This window comes from Poecilia reticulata, chromosome 16, assembly GCF_904066995.2.
Source record: "Poecilia reticulata chromosome 16, P_reticulata-male-v2, whole genome shotgun sequence".
Taxonomy (NCBI): Eukaryota; Metazoa; Chordata; class Actinopteri; order Cyprinodontiformes; family Poeciliidae; genus Poecilia; species Poecilia reticulata.
In genome coordinates this window covers 32,459,879-32,474,384 of record NC_088845.1, presented here as the reverse complement: position 1 = coordinate 32,474,384, position 14,506 = coordinate 32,459,879, and the positions used below count along the sequence as shown (strand labels likewise).

Below are 14,506 nucleotides of genomic sequence, written 5' to 3'. Positions count from 1 at the left end.
GCCGCTCCGGCCTATTTGCCACCGCGGGGGTCCCAGCACTGCCGCCCGTCAGCCACCGCAGACACTCTCGCGCAGTTAGAGCACCCGTCCTTCAGGCCGTATGCATTGATGTGTTCGGCAGCGCTCCCTGATGACGCATCAAAAATCTGGTGCCGATCGGCTTATGTAGCGAGAAGATATAGCTGATTTGATAACCTTGGGGGCACAGTGGAGTCAAATTACAATTCAATGCTGTTGGGCTCTTTAGCTGTGAATAAAGCTCATAAATATCCAGTTTGGTGCCAATCGCATGTTCCATGTGTGATTTAGAGTCAATCGTATGCATATGGCGAGGGACTGCAATTCGCCATTTGGGCACGCCCACACGGTTAAGCCAGCATTAACAGAGTTCATCATCATGTCATTTTATGTCAGTTGGCACAAGATTAAACTCCTCTTAATAATAGAGTAAAGGTAAGGTATACAGCATAAAAAAACAGGTGAATGTGACCTTGTGTGTGGAAGTTCTCACTTTTATGTTTTATGGCGAATAGTCAAAGGTTGCCACTTAGCCATGCCCACATGCTTTGACATACAAAAGTTTCTGTGATAACTTTTGACCTTCAATGTCTCAAAACTCTGCTAACTGAGTTTGAAATCTGTATCTCAAGAGCTGAAGGAGGAATTCGATCAGATGCGACGTCTATGAAAAATAGGAAATCGTGGCTTCAATCTAAAATGGCTGACTTTCTGTTGGGTTTGGACCATGGCTCCAAGACTTTTTTGTAGGTCCTGACACGATACACATGTGTATCAAGTTTCATAATTCTAGGTTAAAGCATGGCTTGGGGCTGACCATTTAAAATATTCTAGGGGGTGCTATAGAAAATTAGGCCACGCCCTCCAAATATTTTTATGGATTCCTCTAGGGGGGCCAATAAGGATCCATCCTAGTGAGTTTGGTGCAGCTCGGCTTGAAACTGTGGAATTTACGGCCAAACGTAAGGCGACGGCGGTACAGGTCACTTCGCCAAGAGGCCACGCCCACCTATTCCATCGAAAACGGGGTTTGAATCCACAACACAAGAACATGTCTTCTGTCTCTGGACACAGTTTCATGTTGATTAGGTCAAAGGGGTCAGATAGCGACCATTCACAGTAAAGTATGCCACTTCCTGATATCAGGGGGCGTGGCCTTAGTGATATCATCACTTGACCATTGAGTGTTGTAGGGCACCCGATGATCAATCACTGAAAGTTTGGTGCCTCTGTGAGTTTTTGTGTAGGAGTTAACAGTTTTGTATTTTATGGCGAATACGTGAACTTTGACCCCAGGTAACTCCCTTTAGGAGGCACGAAAACGCAAACCTGTGATAACTTTTAATTGGCCATGCCCAATCTGACCAAGTTTGAAGCCGATTAATCAAAATCTCTAGGGGGAGTTCGATCAAATGCGAAGACTGTAAACGGCCAAAATGGGGTCAAAATCGGAACTTCAATCCAAAATGACCGACTTCCTGTCATACTTGCACTATGACATTAACTGTACATTTTGAGCATCCTGGGGAGCTCAACAAGTATACCAAATTTCATGTCTCTACGATAAAGTAAGTAAATAGGAAAGGGTCTTTTGAAAGTCGCTAGGTGGCGCCGTTGAGCCGTTTCTTTTGCGATTTTTCCAACGATCTTAAAATTCTGCAATTTCACATGGGTTCTATGAGCCTGCCAAGTTTGGTGAGTTTTTGAATATGATAAGGCCCCCAAAAAGCCCCCTAAAGAGGGGGAAAGAATCGTAACAATAAACAGCACGATTTCAAGAGGCCTTCGCAACGCTTAGCTGCTCGGGCCTAATTATACACCCCAGTTACATAAACAGAATGTGAATATTGGAATAAAATTAACTCTGCTTTTGAACAAAGTCTACTGACACCAAAACATTTAGCACTTTTGAATTTGCTTTGTAATAAACCACTCATCATCAAGTTCAGAAACCAAAATCCTTCCACAGGCCATGTCCTCCAGCAGTGCCAAAGCCACCATTGTTCCACCATTATGCACACCTTTCGCTGCTAATTATGGACATGTGTGATTATCTATGCACCTTGTCCTCCTTAATAATCATCAATTGTGACCTGTTTGCAGTTAATCTACTAATCTGAACCTGTTTACTTCATCAATGAGAATCAAAGTGCCCCACACATAAAATGCATTTCAGGCACTTTGGCACACAGACCGATGCGCAATTACATCAATATGTAACAAAAAAATTATATTTACATTTGAGTGAGGTTTTCCTATCATTTTATTTACATACTTGTGTGTTTGTTTTTGTGTCTGTCCTTGTAATGGTCCCTACATAGTAAGGACCATTTTTCCAACTAATACTATGTTGTGAGGATTGGCTGCTCCCAAAGCCTGGATCCCAAAAGAAGATGTGCTACTATTGGATTAGGTTTAGGCCTAAGGTGTGAATTGAGTTTAGGTTAGGTATAGCATTAGGCATAACCTAATCAAAGTTAGGTTTTGAGTAAAGGTCAAGGTTAGGCTACAGAAATAAATGAAAAATGAATGGAAGTCAACGTAAAGTCTCTGTGAAGATAGAAAGAGAAACTCTGTGTGATTATGTGCAACCTGTATGAGATTAAATGTAGTTCAGTTTCATCTTTTAAGTTTAAACAATAAAACATTAAAATTACAAAAAAAACTGGGTCTGCTTCTCCTTGGGTTAAATAACTGAATGGAGTCATATTTAATTGACTCCAACATATTTCATCCGAAGTGCCGAAATCAGTTCTCATTGACGTGCTGAAAATTATATAATTCTTTTCGCAAAGAAGAATCCACCTGCCAAGCTCCACACCAAACTATGAGTTCAATTATGTATGTCCAAAGAGTTCATTTATTAGTTTGGTTTCATCTGACCAGCCTGTTTTCTCCCACTTACTTATTGGTTTTGTGGGACAAACTATACCTGATATTTTCTTCCTGAAACTCCTTGGGAGTAGTCTTTCTACTTTTGACCTGTCTATCAGAAATCTTATGAAGGGCAGCTGGTCAAGGTTGGTTAATCAGGAAAATATGTTTTTTCCCCATTTCCAGCTTATGGACCAACAGTGTTGGCCACTGTCAGTCTGTTTCGCAATAAGATTTTTTTTTGTTGTTGTTAGGTCTCATTTCCTTTAAGTGTTATACCACTCTGTGCAACAATTTGGTAATTACAGCCATATGAAAAGGTTTGGGCATCCCTAAGATTCTCTATTACTTTCGTTTCCAAATCTTTGGCTGTCTGGATCAGCAATTTCAGTTTTATATAATCAAATAACTGATGGACAGTTATTTTTGGATTAAAAATATAAAGTGCAATATGAATGAAGACAAAATTTGACAGGTGCCTAGATTTGGACTTTTTAAACTTTTTAACACCGATTCACTGGAACATAAATATTGGCTTGGTACGCTCATTAAGACTTGAACGTCATAAGAAAATATATTTGCGGTGTCCAATTGCAAGCTGTTCTCTGACAACTTGACAACATGGGGGGCTAAAAAAGCTCTCAAATGACCTGAAAACAAAAATTGTTCAAAATTGTTGAAACTTTGTTAGGGGAATTATATAAAAAGTTATCTCGACAATTTCAGCTGTCAGTTTCCACTGTGAAGAACAGTGCAAGGATATTGAAGATCACAGGTACGTTGTTAAGCCCAGAAGTGGCAAGCCAAGCAAATATCAGAAAGACAGCAAAGAAGGATGAAGAGAACAGTCAAAGACATCACACAGACCAGCTCTAAGGACCTGGTCTGTGTGATGTCCAGGTCCCTTTCCAGATTAGGTCACTTTCCATAGTTCAACAATTCAGTGCACTTTGCACAAGGAGAAGCTATATGGGAGAGTGATGCTGCTGAAGCATTTTCTGCACACATGCCACTAACAAGCATGTGTGTGTTATGCAAAACCAACAGAGGATATTTTTTGTACTAAAAATTGTCACGTTAACAGGAAATGTAAAACATTGTTACTGAAAGACATTGTTGACAATGCTTAAACATATAACTATAGTAATAAAAACAACAAACCAAAAAGTATATATAATTAAAATAAATGTAATTTTTATTTGCCCTTCTGTTAAATCCCAACTAAGTAATCAGCCAGTGGGTCTTAAAACATGATGTAATGCTGGTCACATTTAGAGCTGACGCAAAGTAAAAATAAACTAAGCAACTAAGCACAAGCATTGTGCACTTTGCACAATCCTTGTGTTAAGTGCACTGAATTGGGGTCCATAAATGTCAACATTTTAACAAAGACCCCAGATCTAGAAATTTAACATTTGTTTATTGAGATTGACAGTGCTGTTAAAATTGATTTAAAGGTTTCAGTATAGATAAATTAAAAGATTTTAAATTGCTTAACATTTAAGCAGCAGTTCTCAGAGATTATTTTTTTAAAACGGGAGACTAGCCCCATAGAGAAACACCTGAACCAAAGGGAAATTACGTTCCAACTACATTTAATGTTCACAAATTAGAGAAGCCTGCACGTTAATTGCCGGGTGGGCAGAAAGAAGGAAAAGAAAGAAAGTAGGAAGAAAAAAAGGATATAAAAAAGGAAAGAAACAGAAGAAGGGGAAGAAAGAAAGTATTTTTACTTCTAAAGTGACTGCTGGAAGTAACTGTAAAGACAAACATCTACTTCCAGTTGTAGAGGTAGTGGGAGTGACAAGACTACTGAGTAAAATGTCAGCTTTAAATTCACAAAGCCAGTAACCAACAAGTCAATATTCACAAGAGTTAACATCTCTTCAGAGTAACTAACTCTAAAACAGGCTACTGAAAAACAAACCCCAACAACTTGAAATGATCAAAAATGCTTCAGAAACTTAACTACTTAACTATTCAGATAACAAATACAAATTCAAATGATCGGATCATTTGAAAATGAAATGATATCTTGATGTGATGTTCCTAAAATGTCCATTCTGACAGAATGCGTCTCCACTCCCAGTGAAATGTGGAAAGGAGCCACTGAGAGAATCTGTTGTCTTGTAAACATATGAATGCCAAGCTGTGAACTGCAATTTAAAAGCTAATCAGCAAGAGACAGGCATTCCTTCTAAATCCCACTCTTACTCATGGCATGCAAATAGCAGAAAATTTAATCAGCCATTTTTAACCCCTCGTGACTTTACCCTCAGTCGTCAAGGCAACACTAATCTCAAAAGCTGTCTGCCAAGTGAAATTTCTGAGGCTGATCTGGGTTCTTCAAAATTTCAACAACATCAGCTGAGTTTTAAAGTACCATAAAAGCATAAATACAAATGCAACTGGTTCTCTTTGGTTTGAAACGTAAAAAAAAAAGGCTAATTATTCTGCTAGTTAAGTTGTCGACTAACAATTGCAGAAACCATTTTACACATTTAATACAGCAGAAAACATTTACAAGTTAAAGAGACGGTTAGGTGGAATGTGAAGCACTGTGGAGTCCTCTGGACTTCAAAAAGTGCAAAACAAATACAGGCCGTTCAAGTACGATTTTACCAAACAGCCGACACCAGTCAGAAGTAACTGTCTTTAATGAGTCCTTGCTATTGAGATACAAATATTGAGGAGGCGGGGGTGTTTAATCACTTTGTTTCAACACTAATAAAAGCTAAGGAAAGAGTGACAATAAATGCATGGTAAGGTAATTTTATTTATGAAGCACATTTTCAGCAACAAGGCAATTTAAAGTGCTTTACATGAGTTAAAAGGAAATACAAACAAAATAAAGAAAAAGAAAGAAAAAAAGAGGAAAGAAAACTAATCTAATATTGTTCTAAAGTATGTAAACTAAGTGCTCCTGTTCAGGATTGCTAAATATCCAATTCCATTTCTAAATAGTGAGTACTCTACAGTTTCTGATAAAATAAGCTAAAGAGTGACTTATCTAATTCCTTTTCTGGGTTAAAGTGAGTACTCCACAATTCTAAGTTTGTTCTAAATCCTTTTCTCCGTTAAAAGTAATATAAACTAAGCAGTGACTGTTCCTGTTAAGTATTTCTGGATTCCAAGTTCGTAATTATTCTAATTCTAATTCTGATTCAATTTCTGGGCTGTATAATATTGATCTAAATAGTGCATACTAGAGGTGTGCCGATCGATCGGCCACCGATCATAATCGGCCGATTTCCGTGAAAAAGTGTATGATCGGTGATCGCCGATCATTGTCTCATGTTGCCGATCACACAAACTGATCACCTGCATCTCATTTCGCAGCCTGCCTGTGCAGCTGGTCTCCTCTTTCCTTCACACTGCGCAAACACGCAGCAACAAATCCTAAGCGATGTGGAACTATAACGCACTGAGTGAATGGGGAAGTTTGCGTGTTGCGGTGGAAAATTGAAGCAAGTCAAAATGCATCAACACAACGAAGCTAATACGACATAAGAACAATGCCATACTTGACGGAGTTTGGCTACATCGAGGCTCACTGCAGTAAAAAAGACATATGGAGGATCAAATAGCAGGTAAAACAGCGCACAGCTACAAACACTCACCCGAATTAGCATGATGGTCAGAAAGCTAAACAAATAACCTGCAAAATTATTTAAGTCTTCGAGCTGCGATGTGGTTCTGTTCTCGTTGTTGAATCGCTGTTACGCGCTACAGGTAGTAATATTTGACAGACGGAGCGCCGCTTCTGCTCCACCTGGTAGTGACTCTCACACCGAACCTCTGTTTAAAGCTGCAGCATCTAACTTAAAAAAAATACATATTACATACGTATTAAAACTTTCGCTGTCCTAACATGAGACAGATAATCTCAACAAAAAAAAAATCAATCTCCTTGGCCTCCTCCTAGTTCTGCATAATTACTCCGCTCAGTCAGAAAGAGCCACTCAGAACTAGCAGTAATCAGCTAGCCGCCGAGCTATGAGAAAGTTTTTATTCAGAAACTCAGGATTGTTTAATGGATCATGTATTTGCCTTTGAATGTTAAGTTTTATACTTGAATTTTTTTTGGAAATGTTGAGAGGTTTTATTTTGGCTCGTTGCATTATTTAGCTTCTTCAGAGCCTTCATATGTTATCAGTCTGTTAAAGATAGTATTATCAATAGCAGTATAATTTGCACAATGCCTGTTTTGTTTAGTTTTCTTCTTGGAAAAAGTTATTAAAAACAAGTTTTAGTCTAAATTAAGGTGAATTCATAGTTCCTTTTTCCACATAATGTAACCGGTAATGTTTATGATAAAAAAAACAAAAAAAATTATGTGAACGGTATCGGTGATCGGTATCGGTGATTGGCCCTCATGGGTGATCGGTATCGGTAAAAACAAAAACCTGATCGGCACATCTCTAATTAATAGTAGTGGGTTCCTGATGCAAAGTGCCTGACAAGTCCATTATCTGTGTGATCATAAGCGAAGCTGCCCGACAATGAAGCTGATAAGCTAGAAGTCGGCTAGCCTTATCACCATGTTCATAATAAGTGGAGCATGATCGTAAGAGAAGTTGCTCTGCATCATTATTGGTGATAAGATCAAATTCAGTCTGTAAATCAACCCGTTGTTTAAGTAAACTTGATGAGGGGGAAATAATTTGTTGATCCAGATTAGTAATATTAGCACTAAGTTCTAGCAGTTTTGCTTTACACGTCGTATTCAAATGGGCGGAATATGAGATAATTTGTCCTCGTAAGAATGGTTTTAGTGATTCCCTAAGTAAAAAATATAAAATTGGATTGCTCTCATTCTGATTTAGTGCAATAATCATCAATTTGAGCTGCAATAAATGTGTTGAACCTTTCATCTGAAAGAAGTAAAGGGTTGAATCTCCAAGGTGTGACATATCGATGTTGAAAAGCAAACTTAATATCTAACGAAGGAGGGGCATGATCAGAAATGACAATGGGGTGATAATTAACTGCAAGAACATCAGGAATTAGCTTAGTGTCGACAAAAAAGTAATCAATACGAGAGAAAGACTGATGCAAGTGGGAAAAGAAAGAACATTTCTTGGTTTGGGGATTGTAAAATATCCAAGGATCAATGCAACCATTTTTTGACATGAAATCTGAGAGTAATCTAGACATTAATGAAGGTACCAATCTGCACGAGTCAGACCAATCTAAATTTGGATCGATGACACAATTTATATCACCGCCTACTATAAGGAGATTGTTATCTAAAGAGGGAAGACATTCAAATAGCTTATTCATAAAGTTTGGGTCATCAAAATTGGGGGCATATATATTCACTAACAGAATTGGGACATAAAATAAAGTACCAGTGACAATTAAGTATCTGCCATTTTTATCTGATATAATTTTAGAAGCTGAAAACTGAATTGATTTACCAACTAAAATAGCACACCCCCTGGCTTTTGAGTTGAAATCTGAATGAAATACATCAGAAACCCAAGGACATTTTAGCCTGACCTGATCTTTGGTGCGCATATGGGTTTCCTGTAAAAACACTATGTTGTCCTCGCCGTGTGATCAGGAAAAACAGAAAAGCGTGTGTCTCCAATCATGATCCGCTGCTGGGTCCTAGCTCGACTGTGTCCACACAGTCCGAATGATGATGCAGGCGAACAACTATAGGACGAGATCGCTGTCCAGGTTTTGGCTTCGGTTGGAGAGTAGGATCGGCACGGTCCACTAAGGGCTCCTTTTCCAACTGAAAAGCTTCCTTAAGCAAAGTGAAAATGGCTGTAGTTGAGGTGGAAAAATCCTCTGAAATGCCTATCAGCCGCAAATTGTTGCAGCAAGATCTGGCCTCCAGGTCATCACATTTATTGTCTAATCTTTTCAAATCCGCAGACAGCTGTTCCACCTTAGCCTGTAGGGTAGTGATATTGTCGGTGAATGTAGAGCATGATGTCCTCAACTCGCCTACGGTGTCCTTCAAGGCGCGCACATCCAGCTGAACAGTTGTAATGTTGCTAGTTAATTCCGACTTAACTGCCAGGAGCTCTGCCTTTATACTCGGCAAGGTTTCAATAAGAGCTGATTGGAGTTCGGTTTTGAAAATGAGTGCCATTTCAACCCAGAGAAATGGCACTCATTTCTTTGGGTACAAGATCGAGCTGCTATCTGCAGCTCGATCTTAATGGCCGATGAAAGAGAACCGTCAGCGAGTTCCTCCAGGCAAGAAGTGGAATCACCACTAGGTGGGGATGTATGGAGACTTATTTGACTCGTGTACAATTTGGGGTACAGAGAACCTTACTGTTAAATGTTGTGTAACTGGTTGCTACATTTAACAGTTGTTCTTTTGACTGAGTAGCTCCTGTATTGTGCCTGCAAGTATGTTGCATGTTTATGTTAATTAGGTGAGTTTATTACAATTTTTTAATTTTGCCAGATCACATAGTATAATTTATAATTAACGCGAAAAATAAACAGTCAATCCAGGCGATCGACAGATTGGCCTCATGGGTGATCGGTATTGGAATCGACAGCAAAAAACCTGATCGGAGCATCCCTAATAAAGATTGTTCTTTGCACTTTTACAAAGTAAAAATACCAGCTTCAAAATCTTTTCTCCATGCTAAAACAATTAAATAAAAATTAACAGCATTGTCATTCTCAATAAACAAATGTTAAAATTCTACATCTGTGCTGTGTTAAAATGTTAGCATTTATATTGGTCCTTTGAAGGCCTGGGTGCTTTAGGCAGCTGTTTAGTTCATTTATGCCTTTGGTTGGCTCTAAATGTAACAAGGATTAGATTGTGTTTTAAGATTCACTGGCTGGTTTGTTATTTTTAAGATGGATAATACAATCTGCACCGTAATCAGTGAGTCATTTATAAACCTAGATTAATCTGTCTAGGAAACAGGTTCGTGTTGGTGGTTGGTACTGAATGTCCTGTGGCAGATGGCTCTTTCTATGCCTAATCATAAGTGCAAAAGTAGAGCATAGAGAGGAAGCATAATGATTGGTAACCTGCTAGTTGGAACTTAATGCTACTTTGAACTTTGCTCTGCTGTGCTTTTTTATTATACTGAAATACATAAAAGGCTGTTATTTACAGTTTCAATCCCCTCCAAACCTTGTTGTCTGTATTTATTCCATACACATGTATGGAATACATGCCATTCAGATAATGTCAGTGCTAGACTTCATCTATTATTTTAAAACTGAATCCTTATCAGGCAGGTATTCATAATATAAATTAATTCTCAGTTGCTGAATTTATATTCAGTAACTGAGAATGAATTTCTATTATGCTATTATTATTAGGGTATTTTCAAGTGGTGCCCTAGTTTAGTCATTTTTGTCTAAAATACTAGTCTATATTCTATAATATTAGGGCATATTATTAAACGCCATAATCAATCAATTACAGTCATTCACAGACATAACTAGACCCCTGTTGCACAATAGAACGGAATAGAAATAGCCTTTATTGTCCCTTAGTGGGAAAATTCAGTTAGCTTGGAGAATTAGTGCAACTGGCCTGTGCCAAATTTCCACTGAAACTACTTTAAAAAGTTTTTTTTTTTTTAAAAACAAACAAAAAATAAGGCAACACCCTTTCCAAATGTTTTGTGAACTTTAAAGAGATCTCCAAGCCCAGCTCTAATTGTTATAAAAAACAAATAATTACTTACACATGCTATATTGTGCAAAAACAGAAGAGTATGAAAATTGAACTTATAGTCTAACCAGTCACATTTGGTCATAGAACATCATCTCTATCCTACTTAAAATAAATATCTAGGATGGCAGTAGGTGGATTTAATGCCATACAAGGCAGGCTTCGAAGTAAAAATGAAATTCACTCAAGATGACTGAAATGACAGAAAATGTGTCAGTACCACATGTGCATCAGTATAGGAGAAAAAGTTCTTGTAAACCATAAGAACAGATCAGATCCCAAAACTGCCATGTTGTCTCACCTGGTAGATATCCTGTCTTTTCATTTGGGGAGAGAAAGGAGTCAACTATAGTTGTTCTGCTCTGCAGAAGGGTGGATATCATCTCTAGGCCCTCTGGTCCCAACAGTTCAAACAGCTGAGGGAAAATAGAGATAGAAGGGGCGTTACACTCTGTAGCCACACGCATCAAAACATGTAAACACATCCAATGGTGACCAACAACCAACAGAGTGCTTCTGCCAAGGCTGAACACCTGGTGATTACCATCCATCTGATGCAGAATTTGCTCCGCTGGTTAGCCTCACAAACATGGCCACCTGGCACTTAGAGACTCACAGAAAAACAACAACAAATCCTGCACAGAGCCACAGCATTAATCTAAATACTCAGCAAAGAAACTCTGGTAACACTTTATTTGAAGGGGTGTGCATAAGACTGACATGACACTGTAATAACCATGACATAACACCTCTCATGAACATAAAGAAGTCTTTATGAATGTTTATGACAGTTGTCATAAAGTGTCATTTGGTAAATAATGACACTTTTAATGCAAAGTTGCTCTAAAAGTTGCATTAAAAGTCCATTAAAAGTGCCAACTTTGCATTAAAAGTGTCATTATTTACAAAATTATTCAATGTTGGCACTTTTAATGGACTTTTAATGCAACTTTTAGAGCAACTTTGCATTAAAAGTGTCATTATTTACCGACTGACACATCATGACAACTGTCATAAACATTCATATAGGCTTTATGTTCATGACAGATGTTATGTCATGTTTTTGACAGTGTCATGTCAGTCTTATGCACACCCCTTCAAATAAAGTGTTACTGAAACTTTTTGTTCATTCTACTTAAAGGACAGTTAATGTGTATAGTTTATACCTGGAAATGTTTCTTTAGGTTACTTTCAAAACAGTTTTTTAGTCTTTTAAATCTGCACAACAGAAAATTCTAAATATGAAAATTCTAGATATGGATACACATCCTAGTTTTTATTTGGACTTAAACTGTCTTATTATATATATATATATATATATATATATAAATAATCCTAATTATTTTTGATCAATAAAAATGCTGATTATTTAAAAGATTGAGTTTGAGTAAATGTAATGAAAACAATCCCAATTTTGGCCAATACCAATATTTTTGGTCTGAAATGTCGCAAAATATAGCAAAGTCGCTGAGTTGGCAACAGGGGGGTGACTAATGTTAACTGCAAACGTGCAGACGTGACCAGGTGGTTGGGTCTGTCAGTCAAATCTCTATCAGTACAGAGCAGAATAGGGCAGTGGTTGACTTTTAGACCTTTGCTGATGTAGGTAAGATGGGCTTCACATACATGTATCAACCAATCTCCCAAAATTAAGGAAATTGGTGCATACTTACTGAGCATGAATTAATTCAGATTGGCCTAGTGGCCCTCCACTCCCTTTCTACCATGTTCACTTAACCCGACTTTTATAACCATAAAAGTAGTAGCTTTAAAACTGTTTACGCAATTTGTGATTAATTGGTGCCAGTATTGAAAAGAATTGAGAAATGTGATACTGAGACAGACCTCCTTACAACTACAAATGTTTTCTGCCATGATCCATGTGGCCCTCTTCCTATATTTTTAAAGCTGAGGCGTGTTGTGGTGGCATGGAGATAAGTAATGTGGCCTCCCCTGTTCACAGGGCATTTTTTTCCCTTCTTTATGAAGTCTCATGAATTATCCACTTGGAGTTATCTGATTAGGTGAGAATCCCGCAGGGACAGATAAGCAAACTAGTTCTTTCAGATAGATTCTGGCCAGGTGACATCCTACAGGCAAGTCTAATTCTAAAGCATCACCTGTGCAATAACTCCCCATCAGAACAGGAGATGAAATATGAGTGTCCTCTGCCATATTTCTATTCAGCTTCACCTTCTCAATTTTTCAGCTGGTATATGAAAAAGGCCAAGGCATTATTGGAATAAAATCCCCAACAGGCAGGGCAGGAGCACCTTGAGATCACCTCAAAACTACAATATCCACTTTAATACACCTTACATCCCAAGTAATTACCACAACAAATACAAAGCTTAGACTTTCAAATAAAATTTTGAGTTAGCTAATATTGAGAAAGACAGGCTATTTGCAACCATCAGAACATCATTAATCATTTGTTCATCAGGTTCAGTCATACATTTTAAACCTTCTACATGTACAATATCTCTTTAAAAGGAAAGAGAAAAGTTTGATAACTGGGATCATAAAGTATTACTTTGAGAACCACCATTAACTGCCTGGGCGACTGCTTTGGATCTGAGCTGGGTACAAGCTGGACTCTAACTTAAACAACACACTATAACACTGCTTGCTAAGTAATAACCAATAATAATCAGGCTGATTGTTCTGTGTTGTACCATGATTGGGTTTAGAATGACTGAACAATTAGAATCCATTTAAAAGATGACTGGCCCTCTCCCCTACAAAACACAAATGGCAACCAGATAAAAATAAATGGTTAGCACAGTTTTATCAGTGGGACCAATACCAATTTATCAAACAATGACTAACATCAGTGTCAGCCCATGTGGTAATCTCTTTTTCTGTTTCTTTTGAAGGAGGATGGAGGATGTCGAACAAAATGAGGTAATTTGTGAAACATGTTATGAAACTATTGCTACAAAAAGTTGTACCACAAATGCATTTCACCACCTAATATGACTATTCTTTTACATGCCATTCACAGCTGCACTGTGGCGGCAGAAGTATTCCATTAAAGTGAAACCTAGAGATGTAGGTATGATTCATTTGGTGCTATGCAATGGGAAAAATAACTCAAAACCACTGATTCTTTTTTTTCTCGCTCTTTGTGGGGTTTAAGCTACATCCAGACTCATTGCCATAGCAACTGACAACACACTTTATGCATCAAGATTCAGCACCAAAAACAGTCAAACATTACCACAAAAAATAACAGAACATTCAGTTTGGTACAGTTTTATGTTTTTAGGCTTGATGTTTTGCGATTATTAATAAGTGATCTCTGTGGTATATTAGCCACCGCTGCTATTAGCCAAGCTAACTCAGCGGTTGTTGAGTTAGCTTGGAGTTAGCTTGGCTAACTAATGCTTCACTGATCTCTCAGTTTGTGTGTAGGTTGCCATTTTTTATTTTTAAGCTGAACCAAAACACACCTTAGTCCACAGCACATCTATATGTTAAGTTTGTAAAAGTCAAGCAAGGAATTAACCTACTTCCCTCTCCCTTGCTATTTTTCCTTAAAACTTTTTTCTGACCTTGCAGTCATAGTGTAGACAATTCTTAGCAAAGCATGCATCCCCTTTTTCCATATACTGAGCTTACATTTAAGTCCAGCAGGGAAATGGGGGCAGGAACTTGCATGGGTGATATCATGCTGCACGAGGTCGATAGTTTAAAATAACATTGGAGCTCATTTAAAAATATCATGATGTACAGTATATCGTGTATTGTGATACAGCAAAAATATATTGAGATATTCGATTTTCCTCAGAACGTCCAGCCCTATTCCCACGCTGCTTACATTTTCATATAATTGTTTGAACAGATAAAAATGACACTTTGAGACATCAGGAAATTGCACCCAAATAAGAACTAGACTTTTGGAGGTCAACAACCCTCTTTGTTGACCTGAGCCTTTTTTTTTAC

General features: G+C 37.9%; 1 protein-coding gene across 4 annotated transcripts in view; it reads right to left on the bottom strand.

Moving 5' to 3' along the window:
* ascc3 (activating signal cointegrator 1 complex subunit 3) overlaps positions 1-14,506 on the bottom strand; it is a 368,031-nt gene that overhangs the window by 311,126 nt on the left and 42,399 nt on the right. For all 4 annotated transcript variants that reach the window (XM_008432857.3, XM_008432855.2, XM_081597178.1 and 1 more), the window contains one exon: positions 10,863-10,977. In XM_008432857.3, the coding sequence (XP_008431079.2) occupies positions 10,863-10,977 (115 nt within the window). The remainder of the gene's footprint in view (positions 1-10,862; positions 10,978-14,506) is intronic.